This window comes from Netta rufina (genome assembly GCF_964035555.1).
Source record: "Netta rufina genome assembly, chromosome: 26".
In the NCBI taxonomy this organism is placed as follows: Eukaryota; Metazoa; Chordata; class Aves; order Anseriformes; family Anatidae; genus Netta; species Netta rufina.
In genome coordinates this window covers 5,998,046-6,019,905 of record NC_140150.1, presented here as the reverse complement: position 1 = coordinate 6,019,905, position 21,860 = coordinate 5,998,046, and the positions used below count along the sequence as shown (strand labels likewise).

At 70.4% G+C, this 21,860-nt stretch overlaps 4 protein-coding genes across 6 annotated transcripts in view; 1 reads left to right on the top strand and 3 right to left on the bottom strand.

Annotated features, from left to right (window-relative positions):
* Nucleotides 1-21,860, bottom strand: part of GNAI3 (G protein subunit alpha i3) — a 110,569-nt gene that overhangs the window by 24,042 nt on the left and 64,667 nt on the right. The window contains exon 2 of the mRNA XM_084301849.1: nucleotides 3,726-3,909. Coding sequence (XP_084157975.1) covers nucleotides 3,726-3,843 — 118 coding nt within the window. The 5' untranslated portion in view covers nucleotides 3,844-3,909. The remainder of the gene's footprint in view (nucleotides 1-3,725; nucleotides 3,910-21,860) is intronic.
* GPR61 (G protein-coupled receptor 61) lies at nucleotides 4,561-5,904 on the bottom strand (the record flags this gene model as incomplete). The annotated part of the gene is made up of 1 exon (XM_084301967.1): nucleotides 4,561-5,904. The coding sequence occupies one exon, from the start codon at nucleotides 5,902-5,904 to the stop codon at nucleotides 4,561-4,563; it is 1,344 nt and encodes a 447-aa protein (XP_084158093.1).
* On the top strand, nucleotides 11,371-13,610 carry AMIGO1 (adhesion molecule with Ig like domain 1). The gene has a single exon (XM_084302001.1). It carries the CDS (start codon nucleotides 11,508-11,510, stop codon nucleotides 12,963-12,965), a length of 1,458 nt encoding a protein of 485 aa, XP_084158127.1. The 5' UTR covers nucleotides 11,371-11,507; the 3' UTR covers nucleotides 12,966-13,610.
* Nucleotides 14,200-21,189, bottom strand: ATXN7L2 (ataxin 7 like 2). 3 transcript variants are annotated; one of them, XM_084302129.1, is made up of 11 exons: nucleotides 21,034-21,189; nucleotides 19,513-19,584; nucleotides 19,325-19,429; nucleotides 19,078-19,246; nucleotides 18,707-19,005; nucleotides 18,038-18,120; nucleotides 17,688-17,929; nucleotides 17,433-17,604; nucleotides 17,219-17,340; nucleotides 15,189-16,032; nucleotides 14,200-14,462 (listed from the first exon to the last, which is right to left on the bottom strand). In XM_084302129.1, the coding sequence occupies exons 1-11, from the start codon at nucleotides 21,158-21,160 to the stop codon at nucleotides 14,448-14,450; spliced, it is 2,250 nt and encodes a 749-aa protein (XP_084158255.1). In that variant the 5' UTR covers nucleotides 21,161-21,189; the 3' UTR covers nucleotides 14,200-14,447. The 3 variants fall into 3 exon arrangements, with proteins under 3 accessions (XP_084158255.1, XP_084158256.1, XP_084158254.1); XM_084302130.1 differs by having other exon boundaries at nucleotides 19,513-19,581; XM_084302128.1 differs by lacking the exon at nucleotides 21,034-21,189 and having other exon boundaries at nucleotides 19,513-19,878.

Sequence of the window (21,860 nt, the reverse complement as noted above, 5' to 3'; positions counted from 1 at the left end):
GCAGCAGCCAGCTCAAGCACCAAGCCCCTGGGGCTGCTCGACCGAGCTCCCATGAGGAAGGAGCACCTCGAGGCCCAGAAGCGAGGAGCACCGTGCCTTTGCAGCTGCATGCTAGCTCATTGCTCAAAACTTTTAAAAAAGCCACGTTCAAATTAAAAAATCCCTCTTTGTTAAAAAAAAAAAAAAAAAGTTATTTTGATGCTCTGCCTCTGTGTTTAATGAAACTTGAACCTTGTCCAGAGAGCCCTGGGAGGATGGGGCACAACACTGAACCCCCAGCCAGCTGCTCCGCCTGCAGCACCATCAGCACCGCGTCCCTCGGCTCTGCACGAGCACACGGCTGAAGCAGGAGCCCACCCGGCACGAGGAGCTCGCGCCATGCAGCAGCACGCGAGGCCGGCCCTCACCCTGAGCGACCAGGGCCAAGCCTCAAAGATTGAGATGGATTTTTGTGAAATCTCCCATCGCCGCTCTGCGGTGAGCGCTTGGCACCTCCCTGGCCTTCTCCTGCCTGCACCCCATCCTGGGGGGTGAAGACCAAGCAGAAGGGTTCGGGTCCTGCAGCCGACCCCTGCGAGGTGCAAAGTGGCAGCAACAACACGGGCACAGCCTGGGAGGCGGTGGGCACACGGAGAGCCTTCCTCAGCCCCAGCCGGGCACCAGGCGCCACGAGCCGGGTTCTCATTCACACAGCAGCTGCTCCCAAACGCTAACAGAGCTAACTGCACGGAGATATTGAACTGCCTTCTGAAAACATAACCCTGACTGCTGCGCCTGCGAGAAAACCCTCACGTGGCCACTCACGAGACCAGAGCTCGCAGGAGGAGCGCTCCAGACGCGAGGGCAGCACGTGGCAGCCACCACGGGACGGGGACGGCGCCGCCCCGCAGGGAGCACCGAGCGGCTCCGGAGGCGAGGGGCAGCCGGGCCCGGTGCCCCTGCAGTCCCGACACACCATCGCTGTGAGAAGCAGGGGAAAGCTGCCTGTAGGGACCTGTGGTATGGACGGCAACAACGGCTTGGCCTGGATTTGCGTCCCTAGAACGCCCTTCTCTGCGTTTCACGCAAGCACAGCCACGGCCGGCTGAGCAACATGAGGTGAACTGGGGGAAAAGAGGGGGGAACAGCAGGCTTGGAAAACAGCTGAAATCTCCAGGAGTAGCAGAGCTCGCAGTTTGCTGGGGTAGTTACGCAGATGAAGGCTATTTTAGAACGAATTTATGCGTTTAATTATTTTTGCATGAATTAGCAAGAGCCCTTCAATGTAACCACGCAGAGCATCCGAACCCCGTACCACCACAGCGGGCTGGGGACGGGCACGTTCTGCACACACACGATTTGGGGCTGGCTGCACCCACCCACCCCAGGCCTTTTCCACACCTCTCCACAGCACGCAGCAGGACAGCCACATGCACCCAGCAGCGACTTCGTGCCTCGGAGTTGCCCAGAGCCCTCCAAGACCCGTCGCAGCACCTCTGTAAGGTGCAGGAGCACGGAGCCCCCGGCCCTTCTGCGTTTTGCTGCTCATCCCAGCTGGAAAATCCCACGGCTTCCTACGTCAGGCAAATCGCATGCCCACGCCTGCACAATGGCGCTGTCCCAGAGGCAAGGTGGAGCGGGGAGGCAGCAGTTGGCACGGCTCCGGGGTGAGCCCTCGCCCACCGCCACGCGCTCAGACCCTGCCCGGCCCCGGCTCGGGAGCCGCTGGCGGTGGGCACGCACCGAGCAACCATCGCCTCGCAGGCAGGGGGTGGCAGGAGCTGGGCTCAGCTGCTGTGCACCGCTCATGTTTATTTCTGGGAAAGACCAAAAAGCCTCACAGGAGTTCCTCAACAGGCAGCGCTGTGGCAGCAAAACGCTCCGGGTGACCTGAGACCCCCACGCGGGAGCCACCGCACAAACCTGCGGCTCCCGGACCTTCACCCGGCGAGCGGCGCTACCTTGGCCAGCACCCGAACCCCTTCAGGGTCCCATCTCCCACCTCAGGCCAGGGGAGGCTCCGGGAAGCAGAATGGGACATGTCAACCCCCTCTCCTTCCTCCTCTGCCAAGGAGGAGAAGCTGTTTAAGGAACAAAAGCCCTGGTGCTGGGAGCAGCGCTCACTTCCCACCAGCTCCCAGACCTGGCAAAGAACACACGCGAGCCTTACCCTCATCTATGGGGCTCTGCGAAGCCCCAAGTAGGGCAGCGATTTTCACAGGGCCGGGGAGGAACATACGGAGTCCAAACTTTTCTCTCTAGAGAAATGCGTTTCTGCTAAACTTCACTGCATCAGCAGAACGGCGGGAGGCTCGCTCCGGTTACATAAACCACCGCAGGAGCTCCGACGAGTTAATGATACGAGACACTACTTATCCGAGACATCTTAATGCTACGTTGGGAAAAAAATGCTTGCTCAAACAATGGAAAAAACTCGTGAACTTTTCCATCAGCTCCTCGATCCCTCCCCGAAAGGACGTTTGTTCCCACTGCAGATTATTTTCTGCTGGCAGTTGGCTGCTCTGCTCTACCTGCTCATTAACAGAGCTGCACGTGGGGAGGGCGCGTTTCAGCGCCACCGAACCCCCTTTGATCAGCAGGAATCCTTCCACTGATTTTTCAACTAGAAAGCTGTGACGGTGGAGACAGGATGCAGGCCACGGCCAAGCGTGAACCCGATCCGAGGCCCGACGCAGATCTCCTCCCAGTTATCCCAGAAAAGCTTCACTGGACTTCGACATATGCGACCCCGCTACTGACAAGGTACCCGAAGGCACAGCAGGCAGGCATTTCACTGCCTCCAAAGCCATCAGAAACCCCAAAACACAACCGCTGCTTGGGTTTTGGAGTCTCACCCAGGCTCTAGGTTAACGCGCTCTGAAGACAATTATTGGACAACCTTTTGGGTAACTCCCCCGACTCTGTCACCCGCTGCCAAGGTCAGGCAGTCCTGCCCCAAAATCCTTACAGCCCTTCCCATGTTGCCACAGAGAACACCAGACCGCAGAGAAAAAACCTGGCACAGGAAACACAAAGGGAGAACCGTGCCATGCGCTCTCCCTGGGAATGTGCACGTGTTGCTTACTATCAACAGCACAAATCCCCGCGGAATAAAGGATTATCCTGACCCTCGGCCGGGAAGCTCTCCGTGTGCACAGATCACAGAGCTCAGAGCGCTTTTCTCAAGGATATGAGCAAAAACAAGTTAAAAGGGGGGAAAAGAAGCGTTCACAGGAGGAGGACCCCTCGGAAGGCAGGATCGCTAGCCTGCTCCTCCTGTTCGAAGGAGAGAACCCAGGCGCCTTTGTTCTGGCCCTCAGCGACCCCACCCGCCCCCACCTGAGACGGGGCCCAGCGGCACTGCCCCAAGCAGAGGCCCCGGGCGGCCCGGCACGAGGGGGCCGTGTCCGGGCGGGCTCCCCCTGCCCTGCCCCGCCCCGCCCCACCCCGCAGCAGGGCAGCGGCGCGGGGGCAGCCCCGTGCCCGGCGGGCCCCCGGGGGGCAGCGCCTCCTCCTCACGGGCAGGAACCCCCGGCACGGCCCCGGCACAGCCCCGGCACGCAGAGCCAGCGCCGGGGGGGTGCCCCCAGGACAGCCCCGTGCTCAGCCGAGCGCTTTTCAAGCTCTCGGACAGGCGCAGCCTGCAGTCACCCCGCACCGCGAGCCCCAGGGAGCCCCCCGGGGGGGGCCGAGCCCGGGCAGGCGGCGCCCGCAGCGCGGGGCCCGGGGTCCGCGGGGCTCCTCACCGAGCAGCAGCAGCTTCACCTCCTTGGCCGCCTTCTCGCCGTCCTCCCGCAGGTTGCGGTCGATCATTTTGCTCCGCTCCACCGCCGCCTTGTCCTCGGCGCTCAGCGTGCAGCCCATGGCGGCGGCGGGCCGGGGCCGGGGCCGGGGCCGGGCCGAGCGGAGCGGAGCGGAGCGGGGCCGCGCCTCTCGCCTCCCTCCCTCCCTCCCTCCCTCCCTGCCGCCTCCCCCTGCCCGGGCGGCGCCGGATTTCCGCCCGCCCGCCGCGACCGTTACGCGCGGGGCCTGCCGGGAGCTGGGAGGAGCGCGCCGCTTCCGGCGCGGGGCCGCGGGGCACGACGGGAAGCCAGGGGCACGCGCTGCGCTTCCGCCCCGGGGGCAGCGGGGCACGACGGGAGTTGTAGTCCCGAGGCCGCGAGGGGCCTGGCAGCCCCCCCACACTTCCCCCTTCCACGGTCAGGCGCTGGGGGCCCGGCCCCGAGCTCCCGGGGCACGGGGAGGAGGCCGAGGCCGGGGCGCGGGGCAGCGGGGCCGGGACTCCCCCCCCCTCCACCCCGAGGACCCCCCCGGGACCCCAGAGCCGGGGCCGGGCTGGGGCTGCAGCACGGGGCCCCCCCCGGGACCCGCCCGCGGGGCCGCGACCCCCCCCAGCCCTGGGAGCCCGGCGGCCTCGCACAGCCCCGGGTGGGGGCACGGGGCACCAGGAGGGAGCACTCCCGGGACGTCCCCAAACCCCCCGAGCGCCGCGAGACCCCAGAGCACACGGAGCAGAGCAGAGCGGAGCGGGGCAGCCGTCCCCGTGCAGCCGTGTTTGAGCCGAACGCGACCGCGGGGACGCTACAGCCCCGGGGGGACGGGGGCGGCCGCGGGCACGTGGGCCCCGTCAGCACCGCGCCGCTCCGGCCCCTCGGCCCCGTCCTCGCCGACCTGTCCCGGGATGCGGAAGTCAATGGGGGGCTGGTCCCGCTTGGGGCTGGGGGTGTCGAGGCGGGGCCGGGGCTCGGCGGGGCAGCCGGTGCCCTGCAGGAACTGCAGGAAGTTCTCCTCGATGGAGCCCTCGCGGCTGGGCAGCCGCAGGTCCTCCTCGGGTGGCTGCTTGAAGAAGCAGGTGAGGAGCCGGCCCAGCTCGCCGCGGATCTGCCGGTTGAGGCACCCGTAGAAGAAGGGGTTGGAGGTAAAGCAGAAGTAGCCGAGCCAGGTGACCACGGTCTCGGCCGCCGGCCCCGCCAAGGGCTGGGCGCTCAGGGCCGTGTAGAGGTGGAAGGAGAAGTAGGGCAGCCAGCAGAAGAGGAACTGGCCCCCCACGGCCAGCAGGATGGCGGCTGCTTTGCCCCCCCCAAACGTCCTCTGTGGGGTGGTGCGGGGGGCCCCCGAGGTGGTCACCATGGTGGAGCGGCTGCTGAGCGACTCGGAGCGCCGCCGCGGCGTCTCCATCCAGGTGGGCAGGGGACCATGGTGCATGGCGGCCACCCGCGCCACCTTGAACATGCTGCAGTAGACCACCACGATGATGAGGAGGGGCAGGAGGAAGTAGAAGGCTGCGAAGAAGACCACGAAGAACTTGCAGTAGGGGCCGCGGCTCCATTGCAAGGAGCAGCCGCGGCCAGCGGGCGCCGGCGGGCGGTCGGGGGACAGCCAGCCCAGCACGGGCACGAGGGAGGTGGCCACGGCTTTGAGCCAGACGCCGACCAGCACGCAGGCCACCAGCCCCACCGTCATCCGCACCTCGTAGCGCATGGGGTGCACCACGTAGTAGTAGCGCTCCACGTTGATGGTGGAGATGGAGAGGATGCACATGCTGATGAAGCAGACGCTGAGGAACAGGTAGACGCGGCACATGGCCTCGCCGAAAACCGGGCTGTCAAAGATGGACGAGCCGGAGAGCATCTCCAGCGGCATGAGGGTGAGGGCGGCCAGGAAGTCCACCAGGCAGAGGTGGAAGACGAAGACGAACTTGCGCAGCGCCGGCGTCTTCACGATGACGGTCATGACGGCGGCGTTGCCCACGATGGCCGTCAGGTCGATGAGCAGCATGAAGAAGAGCCCCACCGACTTGGAGGCCACGTCCTTGGGCTTGCCGTCGGCCGTGCTGTTGGGGGGCATGGGGCCCGGGGAGGGCTGCAGTGCCCGCGCCGCCCTAGAGCCGTTCCAGGCCCAGGGGGCGGGCAGGGAGGGCTCCATGCTGTGCCGCTGCGCCGGCGCTCACCGGCCCATCGCCCATCCTCGGGGCCTCCGGCGCAGGGCCGCGGGGCATCGCTGGGTGCTCACATCGCCGCCGCCCTACGCCCGACACCGGCTCCGGGCCATCTCCCGGCCCCGCTGTGCCGGTGCAGGATGGGTCCTGCCGAGCCCGCGGCACTCAGTGCACCCAAGGGTGTCCCCCGGCCCCGCTCATCTCCCCGCTCCTCTCCGCCGGGCAGAGCCGCGTGCCTGCGGGGAAGGGGAAGCCATCAGCGGCGGGGCACAGCGGGGATGGTGGGGGCAAACTGGGGCCCACGAGACCCCATGCGGGTGTCCCAGCTCCGCTGTGACTCCCAAGTGCAACCCCCCGCACCCTGGGCATTGCTGGGTTCCCCCACATCACGACCCCCCCGCCAAACCCCTTTTCCAAGAAAAACCCTTGCTCCCCTGAAAAATGAGCGATTCTGGGGCTAAACCCCCCAAACTCCCCTGCTTCATCCCCAAACACCCACCTGCATCCTTCACCCAGAGCCTGGGCACCATGCGTGGCTGTGCTGGGACCGGCTCGGGGACACCAGGTCCTGGGCGCCCGGGTGCCCCCCTCACCTTGGGGGGCCGCGTGTGACCCCACACCCCCTGCCCTTCCCAGAGGGGTGCCCCCCCCCCCCCCCCCAAACACAGCCCGGAGAGAGTGGGGACCGGGGCGGGGGCCCTCCGGAAACCCCCCCCTGCCCCTCCCCACCCATGGGTGCTCCCCCGGTGCAGGGTGTGGGGGGGTCCCCGAGACCAGCCGGGGCCCCCCGGTGATGGAACGGGGGTGCAGGGGGTGCCCCCACCCCCGCCTGACCGACCCCCCCCCCCACCGCCCCCAGCCCTGCCTCCCCGACACCCCCCCCCGGCATCGCTCCGCCGCCGCCCCGGCACCTACCCCGGGGGGGGCTCCACGGGCCCCCGGCCGGAGCCGGGCGGGGATGCTCGGGGCCGGGGCCGGTGCTGGAGCCGCTGCGGCGAGGGATGCTCCCGCACCAACCGGGCTGCTGGGTCCTAAACGCCTCCCGCCCGCGCCGCCGCTCCCCGGGACCACCGGGCCCCGGGCAGGGACACGGGGGGGGACCCGGCCCCGCCGAGCCCCCCACATCTGCGGGGTCTCGGGGGGGGGTCGCGGCTCTGCCCAACGCCCCCAGGGGATGGGGTTTGTGGGGAGGGGGGGGGAAGCGGCCCTGCTTGTGGCCCCGAGCATCGGCCGTGCCTCAGTTTCCCCAGCCCCCCCCCGAGGCTGAGGGGTCCTCGTGGGGGCGGGGGGGTCACTGTCGGCCCGGAGGGTCCGTTCTGAGGGTGGGGGGTTCTGAGGGATGGGGGCGAGTTGTGAGGGTGGGGGGGTCTCTGTGAGGTGCGGGGTCTCTGTGGCACCGGGGTGGTCCCGGTGGGGGTGTGGGGGTGCAGTGCCCAAGGCTGGGTGCTGGGGAGGGCTCTGGAGGCACTGGGGGAACTGGGAGACAGAAACCCCTGGGGGCATGGGGGGAGACAAAGGGGCAGGCACGGGGTAAGGGGGTGCAGGGGGCACCTGGGGGGATCCGGGCCTGTGGGGCAGCTTCACAAGGGGGGGCACAGAGCGGGGATGGGGACAGGCGCAGGGGCACAGGGCCAGCAGGGTGAGGGACCTGGGGGGGTTGCAGGGCACCTGTCTCTGCCCCCCCCCCCCCTCCCAGCACCCCGTCACCTCCTCCCAGTTCAGCGATGAAGCCACTGGGACGGGGGGGGTGCCCCCGCCGCGTGCTGTGCCTCAGTTTCCCCAGGTGCCCAGCCAGCAGTTTGCAACGTGGGGGAGTCCCCAACACCCCCCGGGGGCCGGCACCCCCTGAAGGCCTACGCAGGCTGGGAGCTTCCCCCGGCAGTGCCCTGGGCCCCGTCCCCCGGGACGTGCGGGTGGGTGGGCGTCGCGCGGGGCCGCGTGGCGTGGCGGCCGTGCCGGGGGCAGGCGGCGAGCGGGCACCGCGTCCCTGCCGCAGGCCCGGCGGTCACGTGCGCATTGCTAGGCTACGGGCACCCGAAATAAACCTGGCCGCACCGGATTAGAAACGCAGGACCTCGTGTGAACCGGCACCACCACGCCGGCACCGGCACCGGGCTGCCCACCTAACCCGGCAGCACCCCAGCGGCGCTTCGGTGCGGGCGGGGGTTCGGCCGTGCTGCTCCCCCCCTCCCCCAGCACCCCAGCATTTTGGGCGTGCGGAGGAGCAGAGCCAGGCCCAGCACCCCGAGAACCATCCCAGAGCTGGGAAGCCACTGGGAGCATCGCTCCCACCCCTCAGGCACCCAGCAGGGTCCCCGCAGCGGGGCCGTGCAGCCCCCGCACATGGGTGCGTCCAGGGGGGAGGGGAGGGAGACCCCAGGCCCACCCCCCGACCATGCTGTGGCAGGGAAACTGAGGCACGGGGGGCAGGAGGTGAGGCTGCTGCGGGTGGGCCGGGCGGGGGGGGCATTCCCCAGCGGCTCGGGGGGGGGGGGCTGCCTCCCAGCAGGTGCTGGCTGCTGGCCCCCGCCCCACAGCCCAGCCCAACCTGCGCCTTGGTGCTGGGGGGGTTAAGGGGGCACGGGGGAGGGGCACCCAGCACCCAGGCACCCAGCGCCCGGGCACCCCCTTACCCAATCTCCCCCCCCAGGAGGCACCCGATGACCTTGGCAGTGGCAGCCCCGCTGCAGGCGCAGGGTGAGCGCACACGAGTGTGTGCAGTGTGCGCAGTGTGCGCAGTGTGTGCAGTGTGAGCAGTGTGTGCAGTGTGAGCAGTGTGTGCAGTGTGTGCAGTGTGAGCAGTGTGAGCAGCGTGTGCAGTGTGAGCAGCGTGTGCAGTGTGTGCAGTGTGAGCAGTGTGAGCAGCGTGAGCAGTGTGTGCAGTGTGAGCAGTGTGTGCAGTGTGAGCAGTGTGTGCAGTGTGAGCAGCGTGTGCAGTGTGTGCAGTGTGAGCAGTGTGAGCAGCGTGAGCAGTGTGTGCAGTGTGAGCAGTGTGTGCAGTGTGAGCAGTGTGTGCAGTGTGAGCAGTGTGTGCAGTGTGTGCAGTGTGAGCAGTGTGAGCAGCGTGTGCAGTGTGAGCAGCGTGTGCAGTGTGTGCAGTGTGAGCAGTGTGAGCAGCGTGAGCAGTGTGTGCAGTGTGAGCAGCGTGTGCAGTGTGAGCAGTGTGTGCAGTGTGTGCAGTGTGTGCAGTGTGAGCAGTGTGTGCAGTGTGAGCAGTGTGAGCAGCGTGAGCAGTGTGTGCAGTGTGAGCAGCGTGTGCAGTGTGAGCAGTGTGAGCAGTGTGTGCAGTGTGTGCAGCATGTGCAGCGTGTGCAGTGTGAGCAGCGTGTGCAGTGTGAGCAGCGTGTGCAGTGTGAGCAGTGTGAGCAGCGTGTGCAGTGTGTGCAGCGTGTGCAGTGTGAGCAGTGTGAGCAGTGTGAGCAGTGTGAGCAGTGTGTGCAGCGTGTGCGTGTGGCTGTGTGCAGGTGTGCGCACGCATGGTGGCTGTGTGTGTGTGCTCACATGCGTGTGAACCTGGTGTGGCAGCACGTGTGCGTGTGCGATGGGGGGCGCGCACACTCGTGTCTCTGGGCCGTGCGTGTGTGCGCGTGGCTGCAGCGTGCCCGTGCTTGGCTGTGCGTGTGCCCGCGCCTCCCGCATGTGCCAGCGTGTGCGTGCTCCCGTGTGGCACTGCATGGCCGGGTCCCTGGGGATCCCACCGCGGTGGCACAGGGATGGGGACGCCCGGAGCCCGCTGTGACCGGGGCAGCAGGAGGGGAGGTGCGGGGGTGCCGCTGCCTCGGGGGGGCTCAGTGCGGGGCGGGGGCCGGGCTGGCAGTGGGCACAGGGCAGGGATTAGCACCCGGATTATGGCAGAGAAATTGAGGACAATCAAAGGACAAAAATCCCGGTCCAGCAGCAGGGGACAGTGGCGAGGGGGGGCAGGGGGGGCAGCACTGGTGTCAGCCGGCTCGGGGCGTGCGCACGGGTGCAGAAACCCCAACTGGGGCAGGGAGTGGGCAGAGGGGGCGGGGGGGGGACGGGGTGAGGGGCAGCCTGGGGACGCCCCGCTGTGCCTTGCAGGAGCTCCCCTTTAATTACTCCCCCCCCGCCCCCCCGCAAATAAAAAGCTGCATCATCACGGCGCTGTTTGTTCCAGCTCCTTTCCCTCTAATTTTGGACCCAAAAAAACGGCACAAATGTTTGCATCTAAAAATACGCCCGGGAGGCAGAGAAACAACTGTGCACATCGGGGAGGGGGGGAAGGAGGGAAAGGGGGTCACCCTCTGCCTGGCCGGGGGCAGCAGCCCCAGGGGTGCCCCTCAGGGGGGTCCCAGGGCAGGGGGTCCCCAACTCAACCTGGGGGTGGCAAGTGGCCTGCTGAAGGCCAGTGCTGCCAGGATGGGGGCGGGACTGGGGAAACTGGGGTGAGACTGGGGGGTCTGGGCCGGCACTGCGGGGTACGGGTTGGTACGGTGGGGTTCCTGCTGGTACCGAGGGATGTGGGCCAGGGCCTTGGGGTCTGTGCTGGTGCTGAGGGATGCGGGCGGGTGCTGCCAGTGAGCCCAGCACGGCACGGTGCGGTGCGGTGGGGATGGGGTGGGGTGGGACGGGACCAGGGATAGGGATGGGGATAGGGATAGCATGGGGATGGGATGCAGATAGGATGGGATGGGACCGGGGGTGGGATGGGGCTGGAACAGGGTCCGGGGCAGGGTGAGGATCTGATGGGGCGCGGCTGGGGCCGGGGTCGGGGCCGGGGTCGGGGCTGGGGGCGGCGCGCGGCCCACGAGGGGTTAAGCGGGCGGCGCTGCCATTGGCCGCGTGCGGCGCGGCGGCAGCCAATCAGGATCCGCCGTGCGCGGGGGCCGCCGCGCCGGGGCCGCCCCCAGGCCGCTGTCCCGGGGCGGGCGCTGCAGCCCCGCGGGGCCCGGCGCGGCTCGGGGCGCTTCGGCTGGGCCCGGCCCGGTTCTGCTCCGCTCCGCTCCGCTCGGTGTCCTCGCCTCAGCCCCGTTCGGCCCGGCCCGGCCCGGCCCGGCCCGGCCCGGCTCGCGTCGTCGTGCCTCGGCCCGGCCTCCCCCGCCGCCCTCCTCGGCACCGGCCCGGCCCGGCCCCGGGCCCCGGTAACGCCCGGTCGGGGTGTGGGGGTGGGGGGGGGGAGCCGGGCATCCTCCCGCCCGCCGCGGGGGGGCCGGGGCCGCGGCGCGGGGCTGAGGCGGGGGGGGCGCGGGGGGCACCGGGAGCGGCGCGGCCGGGCCCCGGTCTGGGGGGGGTGGGGGGGAGGCAGCGGGAGCCCGGAGCCGCCCGGTGGCAGCGGGCGAGCAGCGGGCCCGGCACCTGCCGGGACACCGGGTGGCCGGAGCCAGCCCACGCCGTGACACCGGGTGAGGGGCGAGCCCGGTGCGAGCCGTGACAGCCGCTGGCCCCCGGCCACCCTCCGCCGTGTCACCGGGTGGCCGGAGCCACCCCGCGCCGTGACGCTGGCAGCCGCAGCCTCCCCGCGGTGCACGCCGTGACACCGGGCACCCGGCTGTGCGGTGACACCGGGCCGCACGAGCCCCCGCGGCCCCGTCCCCATCCCCGCGGCGGGGCCGAGCGCGGGGCCGGGGCCATGGCGGGGCCGGGGGCCCTGCTGGCGGTGCTGGCGCTGGCGGCGGGGGCGGCGGGCGGGAGCTGCCCCCCGCGCTGCGTCTGCGCCTCCAACATCCTGAGCTGCTCGCAGGCGGTGCTGAGCGCCGTGCCCGCGCCGCTGCCCCGCTTCACCGCCGTGCTGGACCTGAGCCACAACAACCTGAGCCGGCTGCGCGCCGACTGGGCGCCGGGGCGGCTGGCGCACCTGCACGCCCTGCTGCTGTCCCACAACGGGCTCGCCTTCGTGTCCACCGAGGCCTTCGCGCACGTCCCGCACCTGCGGCACCTCGACCTCTCCTCCAACCGCCTGCGGGCGCTGGAGGAGAACCTCTTCAGCGACCTGGCCGAGCTGGAGGTGCTGCTGCTCTACAACAACGAGATCGCCGCCGTCGACCGCACCGCCTTCGACAACCTGGGCCGGCTGCGCAAGCTCTACCTGGGCCAGAACCACATCGCCCGCTTCCCGCTGGAGCTGCTGCGCGAGGGCAGCCGCCTGCCGCAGCTGGCGCTGCTCGACCTCTCGGCCAACCGCCTGCGCAGCCTCCCCGTGGCCGAGCTGCAGGCGCTGCCGGCCTGGCTGCGCGACCGCCTCTACCTGCACGGCAACCCGCTGACCTGCGACTGCCCGCTCTTCCAGCTGGTGGCCCGCGGCTGGCGCCGCCGCCTCAGCGCCGTGCTGGACTTCCAGGAGGAGCTGCGGTGCCTGCCGCAGGACTCGGGGGTGCCCGTCAGCATCCTGGCGCTGGCCGGCCGCGAGCTGCTCAACTGCAGCGAGGCGCGTGAGGCCGTGCTGGAGGCGCACCTGGGCGACACCGTCACGCTGGGCTGCGACAGCCGGCTGCGGGCGGCGCACAGCCGGCACTGGGTGACGCCGGGCGGCGAGCGGGTGCCGGAGGAGGCCGGCAACGGCAGCGCGGCTGTGCTGGCCAACGGCAGCCTGCAGCTGCGGGCGCTGCGCCCCGAGGACGCCGGCACCTACGCCTGCCGGGTGGCCGGCCCCGCGCTCAACGAGACGCTCTACGTGGAGCTGCTGGTGCACAACTTCACGCTGCACGGCCCGCACGACGGCCTCAACACCGCCTACACCACGCTGGTGGGCTGCATCCTGAGCGTGGTGCTGGTGCTCATCTACCTGTACCTCACCCCCTGCCGCTGCTGCTGTCGCGGCGCCGACAAGACGCCGGCCCCCCGTGACGACAGCCTCAACTCCTCCGTGCTCAGCGCCACCCCCAACCACGCCGCCGGAGAGCCCCCCCAGTCCCACAGCACCGCCGGGCCCCGCGCCCCCCCAGGGGGGCAGAACGGCAGGTTCAAAGCAGGGGGCACCCCCCCGGCCGTGGCAGTGGCGGCAGCGCGGGAGGGCCCCCGAGCGCAGAGGAAGCTGTCAGACCCGGACTCGGTCAGCTCGGTGTTCTCGGACACCCCCATCGTGGTGTAGGGGGGCCACCCCGGTGCCCCCCCCCCCAGCACCCTTCCCCTGGTCTGTGCTGGATGGGGTGCAGGAAGGACAGCCAGCCCGCTCCCCCCGCTGCGTGCATCGCAGCCCCGGGCTCCGCAGAGGTCGCCTCCGCCACGCCGAACTCAAGGGACACGGGGCCTCTGGCGGGGACGGCGCGACCTGGAGCCCCCCCGGGGGTCCGCGCACCGCAGGACCCCCACTGACGGCACCCAAGGACACGGAGCCACCTCTGCCCCCCACTGCACGGGCACCCCAGGGCCAGCAGCCAGATCCCGGCCTCCCCCTCCCCACGGCGCTGCCCCCCCGCATGTTTATCGCGACGCATGACCCCCCCGGGAAGCATGTCCCCAAGGCCACAGCTGCCACCCAGACCACCGGGGGGGCTCAGGGCACGGCCACCCTCGGGGCCCCCCCCCCCCCCCGCCACCCCCCGTTCAGTGCAGAGCCCGGAGCAGACCCCGCTCGGCGCCCCCCTCGGGGTCCCGTCCCGGGGTGGTAACGCCGCCGCCCCACGCGTGGGGGGGTCCCGTGGCCGGGGACCCCCCCAGCCCCTGCCTGCCCCCTCAGCCCCCCACCACGCCCCCTGTGCTGTCCCCTGGCCGCGCTGCTGCATCGGTGACAATAAACGTGAGCTCCCCGCCCGCTGCTGCTGCCACGCGCCGGGACCGCGACCCCCCCAGGGACCCCCCAGCACCACAGGGACCCCCGGGCGGGGCGGGGCCAAGCCGCGGGGGGGCGGGGCCGGTGGGAGGGGCATGTCGGGGAGGGGGCGGGGCCTGTCCAAAGGGGCGGGGCCTTACCTGATGGGGGCGGGGCCGAGTTGGCGGGGGCGGGGCTGAGGGCGGGGTCTTCCCATCCGCAGGAGGCTGCGGCGCGAGGACAGCGACACCGCGGGGCTCCGGGGGACGCCCCCGCGCTCGCCCCCCCCGTCCCCTGCGGTAACCAGGGCCCCCCCGCCCCGTCCCCGCTCGGCTCCCGAGGGCGCCGCCTTCCCCCGCCGTCCTGGGGGGCCACGTCCCCAGCAGCCACCCCTGGCACCGCGGGGACCTCAGGGGGACCCCCCCAGGACCCCCAGGCCCGGCCCCAGGCACCCTGTGCAATACGGATTTTCTTTTTCCTTTTTTTTTTTTTAAAAAAAAAAAAAAAGAATCAACAAAAAAAAACCAGCAATAGGAATTCTTATAAATATCCGCAGCCGGCAGTGGCCCCGTGGAGGCCCCGTGGCCGCTCCTGCACCGGGACCCCCGGCCGCGGCCACCTCCTCTCCCCGGGGGTTGGGTTAGCAGCAACGGAACAGGAACAAAGAGTCTTGAGGTATTTTTCTGGAGTTTTTTTTTTTTTTCTTCTTTTTATCCTCGTGTTTTTCTCCCCTCGTCAGCTTTTCGGTGCTTCCTGGCGGCGGCGCGGGGCTCCATGGCGCACAGCAGCCCCGGGCGGTGATGGAAGCCCCCGGCCCCTCCGTTAATGGGCTTTGGACTGCGGGGAGGGAGAGGCGTCGGTCAGCCACGGGGCCACCCCTGTCCCATGGTGTCCCCCACCCAGGGACAGGGCATCCCTGTGGTGTCCCCCACACAGGGTTAGCGTATCCCCATGGCAAACCCTTCCCAGGGTTAGGATGTCCCCAGAGGGTCCCCATGCCAGCCACCCTCTGAGGGCAGCCCCACAGCACCAGGAGAACCCATTACGACCACGGTGTCCTCCATGGAGTCCCCTACCTGGTGCCAGCACCTCCAGTCTGGGACATGGGTGTCCCCTAGGGGTGTCCATGGCATCCCCAGCCTGGGGCCAGGGTGTCCCCAGAGAGTCCCTGTGGCATCCCCAACGTGGGACACGGATGTCCCCAGAGGGTGCCCATGGTGTCCCCCACATAGGGATGATGGCATCAGCACGGCATCTCCCCTGCCATCCCCCACCATACCACATTGTCCCCACGGTGTCCCCCAACCAGGACCAGGGTGACCCTCATGGAAGGGGCACACGCAAGTGTCCCCAAGCCCCAGGAGGAGGTAGGTGCCATCCCATCCCCCATGGGTGCCGGTGGCCCTGTGGGGTCCCCCCATTTCACTGCCCCGTGCAACCCAGCTGATGCTGCTCAGCTCTCCTGTGGCCTTTAATATGCCTGGGGGCACCCCAAAAACCCACTCGTGCCCTCCAATCTGAGTGGGGACCCCTCCAGCGCCCCCACCCCCTCCTTAGCCCTACCTTCAGGGCGCTCCGCTTCTCCTCAAAGCCCAGGGGGGTCCCCGGCTTCTTCCTGCGGACGGAGCAGCCTGGGTCAGGGGGCGCCGGGCCGGGGGCGGGTGGGGGAGCTGGCGGGGGGGCGGCGTGCTTGGGCTTCCCGGGCCGGCAGTACGTGGCCGTGTTCTTGCGCTTCTTGGCCTCGTCCTCCGAGATGCAGCGGGGGGGTGGGGGGAGCGCCCCGGCCCCATGCAGCGGCGAGCCCTGGGGCTCTGGCGTGGTGCTGGGGGGGACGCGGCAGTCCGGGGGGGGGCCCCGCTTCAGCCGGCCGCCGGTGCACACCGAGCCATTGAGGGCAGCGGTGGCAGGTGATGACACCGGGGTGGCTTTCGTCTTGCCGGGGGGGTGCGAGACCTGGCAGCCGGGACTTTTGCTTTTCGCCCCATCCCCGGGGCAGGTCCGTTTGTAGGGGGGGCTGGCGGCGGCGCCCAGGGGCTGCTTGCGTTTGCGGGCGACGGCGTCTGGCTCCGTGCTGCCCGCCGCCTCCTTGGCCCGGGAGGATTTGCTGGCCTTGGTGGAAGGCAACTTGCTGAAGGAGGGCGAGGGGATGTTGGCCGGCAGCGGGGAGGTGATGGACTGGCTGCCACCCCCCCCGCACTCCGGCTGGCTGCAGGCGGCCGCTGCGTGCGGGGACCCCACCGTGTAGTTGATGCTGGCGGAGCCCCGGCTGTCCCGGGGGCCGGCAGGGACTGGGGGTGTCCGTGTGTGGGGCGGGGGGGCCGGGGCGGCGGGGCCGCAGGGGGAGGCGGCGGGGCTGGGGGGCGCCGGGGCGGTGTGGAGCTGGGGCTCGGCAGCCGGGGGGATCTTCCTGTGGGGTGGGACAGGAGATGGTGAGAGGGACTCCCAAATTGCTGCTCCCTGCCCAGATGGGACCCCCCCAGTCTTTGCACAGAGTCCTGGCAGTGGTTACTCCCAGCTGCAGGGGAATAGCTACCCTGCCCCACAGAATTGTTAAGGCTGGAAAAGCCCTCCAAGATCACCTGGTCCAACTGTCCCCTACCATCAGCACCCACTGAGCCGTGTCCCCAAGCACCAGCCCCAACCTCTCCTGGAGCCCCCCCAGGGACGGGGACTCCCCCACCTCCCTGGGCAACCCGTCCCAACGCCTGCCCGCTCTGTCTGAGCAGAAATGGCTCCTCATTGCCCACCTCAACCTCCCCTGGCACAACTCCAGGCCGTTCCCTCTGCTCCTGTCCCTGGTTATCTGCGAGCAGAGGCCGACCCCCAGCTCCCCACACCTCTCAGGGAGCTGCAGAGAGCAATGAGCTCTGCCCTGAGCCTCCTCCAGCCCAAACACCCCCAGTGCCCTCAGCCACTCCTCACAGGACTTGTGTCCCAGGCCCTTCACCAGCCTCGTAGCCCTGCTCTGGACACGCTCCAGGGCCTTGATGTGCTTCTTGTAGTGAGGGGCCCAAAGCTGAACACAGCACTCGAGGTGCAGCCTCACCAGAGCAGAATACAAGGAGACCATCACCTCCCTGGCCCTGCTGGCCGCACTGTTCCTGACACAAGCCAGGATGCCGTTGGCCTTCTTGGCCACCTGGGCACGCTGCTGGCTCACCTGAACACGAGCCATCAACCAACACCCCCAGGTCCTTTTCCTCTGCACAGCTTTCCAGCCACCCTGCCCCGAGCCCATAGCACTGAGTGGGGTTGTTGTGGCCAACGTGCAGGACCCGGCAGCGAGCCGTGTTGAACCTCATGCCCTTGCCTCTGCCCATTGACCCAACCTGTCCTGCTCCCTCTGCTGGGCCTTCCTGCCCTCCAGCAGATCAACCCTTCCCCCCAGCTTGGTGTCAGCTGCAAACCTACTGAGGGTGCGCTCAATTCCCTCATCCAAGTCATCAATAAAGATATAAGAGGATGGGCCCCAACACAGCACCCCCGCACAGACCTCACCCTGCAGCCCTGGCCCCACTCAGTGCCCTGGGCACCCCTGGGTCCCTCCCAAAGCACCACGCTGGCCGGCAGGATGCCCCCCGGCCCCCCCTCACCTCCACATGTGCGAGCTGAGGTGCCGCTCCAGCATGGAGCCCAGCGCCGAGCAGAAGCGGTCAAGGCGCCGGTTGAAGACGTAGCAGCCAGGGCTGACCAAGCGGCTCCCAAAGGTGCAGAACTGGGGGGGGGGAGGGCACAGGGTGGGGGGCGTCAGGGTGGGCACCCCAAAGCCCACCCGCAGCAGTGCAAGGAGGCACCCCCCAAACTCACCGCTTGTGGCCGCGGCGGGCGTGCCGCATAATGGCAGTCGGGGCGGTGGGCATCCTCGGCCCCCTCCTCCTCGCTCTCCTCGCTGGACCCCCGGCTGCCCCCCTTGGGCAGGGGCAAGGGGAACAGCCCCGCGTCCCCCTCCTCGGGGTCGCTGTCGGAGGAAAGCCTGGCCCTGCACCGGAGAGGGGCGGTGAGAGCCGCAGCCACCGGGCACGGCTGGGGCTGATACCAGTGGTGGGGACGGCGGGCGCTCACCTGGGGGGTGGGCAGTGGGAGTGGGGGGGCCTGGCACGGCAGGGGGACGCGCTGGGTGGGACGGCGGGGGGCTGCGGCAGCGCGGGGGCGGCCGGGGCCGGGCGCTCGGGGAGCGGCTCCTTCCTCACCGGGCTCTTCTCCTTCGGGGACTCCCGGCGGGAGCTGGCCTTCAGCTCGGCCACCAGCACGTCGAAGTCCTTGGCGCGGCCCTGCACCTCACGGCGCTGGTGCACGGAGTGGATCTGCGGGACAGGGGGGGTCACACGAGGTGGGGGACACCCTCTGGGAGGCACCGTGGCTCCCACCACCCGAAGCCCGCGTCCCCCCGCCCAGGGCAGCCGAGGCGCTACCTTGCAGGTCAGCAGGCGGGTGCAGATCTTCTTGGTGTCGGGGTTCAGCACGCCGCACTGCTTGTTCAGGTCGCACTCCTTCCCTGCGGGCAGAGCGAGGCAGTGGGATGCCGGGGGGGCTGAGGGGGGCGCGGGGCTAAGCCACACACGATGACCGGGCTGCCGCCGCCTCTGCCAGCCCCGGTGGAGGCTCCCGCGCTGCCTGAGCCCCCCGGTGAGATCAGCACCGGGCTCCCCGCCGGAGCCGGGCGAGACCCCCCCGGCCCCCGGCCTGCGCCTAGGTTGTGCCGTGGCATCGCTCACTGTAGCCTGAGAGTGCCCGCGAGCGCCGCAGCATCTGTCCATGTCCCGCTTGCGGGGCTCAGCCCTGGCTCGCGCTCTTGCTCACGGCGCAGGGCTCGCGGCTCCCGCGCCGCACGCAGCTCTTCCGGGCACCCCCGCGGCGGGGGGCCCCAGACCTGCCGGGTGAACGGGGCCGCCGTCAGGGGCCGCCGCGGCTCCTCCGCGGGCGGGCGGAGGGACGGAGCCGCCGAGGTTACCTACCCCGCCGCTGCGCCGAACCCAGCCGCCGAGCAGCCGGACCCGGCCTGGGAGCCCGCGCCACAGCCCGCAGCTACGCGGCCCCCACCGGCACCCCCCGCCCGCGGCCGGCGGGGAAGCGGGACTCACGCGCCGGCTTCTTGTGGGACCTGGGGGGCGGCTTGCAGGCGCCCGGCTCCTTCTCCCCCGGGGCGGGCACGCTCTCTGGCTTGTGCACGGGGCCGGCGGCGGGCAGCGCCGAGTCCCCCCCGACCCCAGCCGGCACCGGGGGTTCTTTCTGCGGCGCTGTCGGGGAGGGTCTCCCCGGGGGGTCTTTGGAGCTGGAGGAAGGCTGCGCGGGCAGGGCTTTGGGGGGCACTTTGATCCCATGCCCATCCGGCTTGGGGAGGCTGGGGATCTTCTCCAGGTTCACCACAGGCATAAACAAGCTGGGAAGAGAAGGGGCCGGTGAGAGGCGCCCGGCGGCACCGGGGGGGCCGTGCTGCGGCCCGGCTGCTCACCAGAGGTTGTCCTTCTGTGCCTTGTCGGGCAGCGGCTGGGTCCGGCCACGGGCGCCCGGCGGCTTCTCCCGCAGCGCCTTGGCCACCGGCTGCCCGTTGACGGCGTGGCACTTGGGGGTGCTGGCGGCAGCACGGGCGTACAGCTTGCTGAGCGGGCCGTGGCGCCGTTCTGCCAGGGAAAGGCCCACCGTCAGCCCGCTGCAGGGGGCTGCGGCCCCCCACCCACCCTCCCCATGTCCCCGCTTACCGCAGTGCTTCTGGAAGGCCTGGGGCTTCACCACCTGGCTGCAGTGGTTGCAGACCACCAGGTAAAACTCGTCGTGCGCTGGGCAGTGGCCAAAGATGGACATGTCTGCGGGGCAGAGGCTGGTCAGGTGCCTCAGGGCACGTGTGGTCCCCATACCACGGATTTTCTCCCCAAAGCAGGGAGCTTACCTTCCTTAATCAGCGTCATGGCGTCCAGTTTCTTGCTCCCGCTCTTGCTGCTCTCCTCCGGCTCCAACCCTGCTGGGGACCAAAACTCATCAGCGGCACACCTGGGCTGGATCCTGCACCAGCACCCAACGGCTGCCGGTCCCATCCGTGGAGAGAGCTCAGGACCCAAGGGTGCCGTGGGCCGGGAGCTGCTGTTGGCTCCGCCACTCATGCCTCCGTGGGTAAAACCTGGGCTGAAGTGAGTGGGTGGGCTCCTGCTGGAGAGCCATCGCTGTCACGAGCCGTGCCGGCCTCAACGCCCGTCTGCCCCATCCCGCAGCCAGCATCGGGCACAAAGGCGCGGGTGCTGCCCTGTCCCCAGCCCCGCAGCTGCAGCCACCGAGCCCTCACCAGCAGCACTGCCACCACGTCCCCTGGCTGTCAAACACCAGCCAGCACTCCCAAAATGATGAAAAGAGCTAAAATTACATGAGGACGGGTCCCTCAGCTGACCTCGGGATCAGGTGATGCCGTGGGGTACCCGTGGCCCCCCATCCCCTACCCCCCCTCCAGGCTCAGGGTGGCACCCGGTGGGTGACATTCAGCTGCTCAAGGCCTGGACCCACGAGGGCTGGGGACAGGGGGTGGCAGTGACCATGGCACCACAACAGGCACCACAGCAGGGGCTCCTGGGCCCAAGGGGAAGGGGCAGAGAGAGAGAGGCTGGTGCCCAAAGCCACCGCGGAGGTACCCTGCTATCAGGTGCTGGGCCCTGCAGTGACCGCGGACATGGGGGCTCCTGGGGACAGCCCCCCCGGCTGCGACACGCTCAGTAGGTGGCCAGTGCCACCCGTGTCCCCACCAGCTGTGCCAGCAGCACGCGGCCCTGCTGGCTGCACCGGGTGGCTGTCCCAGCACTGGGACACGCTGCGTGGTGTCCTGCACGGCCATGCCATACTGGGCACTCAGTGTCACCCAGCCGTGCTGTACTGGGCACCCAGTGCCATCCAGTATCACCCAGCTGTGTCATACTGGGCACTCAGTGTCACCCAGCCGTGCCATACTGGGCACCCAGTGCCGTCCAGCTGTGCCGTACTGGGCACCCAGTGCTGTCCAGTATCACCCAGCTGTGTCATACTGGGCACCCAGCTCTGTCCAGCCGAGCCCGTGCAGTTGGAATGGGGGAGCCGATGGGGGCAGTGCCGGTACCGGGGCTCTCGGTTCCCCGCGGGCACTGCCGGGCGCGCAGCCCTGCTCGGTCGGTGCCCGGTGCCCGCCTCCCCGTGTCCCCACCGTGCCCGGTTCCCGGTCCGCTCCGCTCCGGGTGCCCGCTGCAGGACGCCCGCCGCCCGGTGCGGGGCGCCCGCCGCCCGGTGCCCTCCGCCCGGTGCCCGCCGCGCGGCGGCGCTAGGACCGGGGGGAGGTGAGGAGAGAGGGGGGGGGGAGGTGGGAGCGGGCGGGCGACGGGCGCGGCCCCGTCCGGCGGCCCCCCCCGCCCCCCCAGCCCCCCGGTGCCCCCCCCGCCCCGCCGCCGCCCCTCACCCGTGTCGGCGGGCGGCCCGGCCCGCTCCACCCATGCGCTCCAGCTCTGCCCCGCGAACTCGTCCAGGCTCGGCAGCCGCCGCTCCGCCGCCGCCATCGCCGCCGCCGCGCGCCCACGCGCCGCCATCGCCACCGCCGCCGCCGCGGGAGCGCGCCCCCCCCCGCCGCCGCCGCCGCCGCCGCCCCCGCCCCGCGCGCCCCCGCGCATGCGCCGCGCGCCCCCCGCCCGCCCCGCGGCCCCACGGGCGGTGTAGTCCCGCCGCCGGCCCCGCCCCGGGGCTCCCGGGGGCAGCGCGGGGCCGGGGGGGGCACCGGACCCCCCCCCTCCCCACCTCCCCTCCCAACCTCCCGCCGGGCCCCGGTGCGCGGCGAGCCCCGTGCCGGGCGGGTGCCCGCGGTCGGTGCGCGGCTCCCGGCACGGCCCCGGGCAGCGCGTCCGGGAGGGGGGGGCACCGGGGCGGGCACCGGGGCTGCGAGGGGAGCCCCCGCGGGGGGCTGGGACCCGCGGCTCACCGGCCGGCCCCGCGGGGAGCTGCGCCCCAGGGCGCGCACACAGCCCGGTGGGGACCCGCACCCAGCGCTTAAGGACGGCCCCAGAGGGACCCGGCCCCATGGACAGCTGGGCCCCCAGGGCGTGAAATACAAGCACGGAGCGCGGGGCACAGCTCAATGTACAGCCCTGTAGGGAGCTCCCACCCCGGCTTATGGATAGCCCTGTAGGGAGCTGCCCCCCCCGCTCGTGGATACCCCCCCAGAGGACCCCCCAGGCTCACGTACATCCCCCGAGACAGCCGGGCCCCCAGGTGCCGGCCGTGCCCTCACACGGA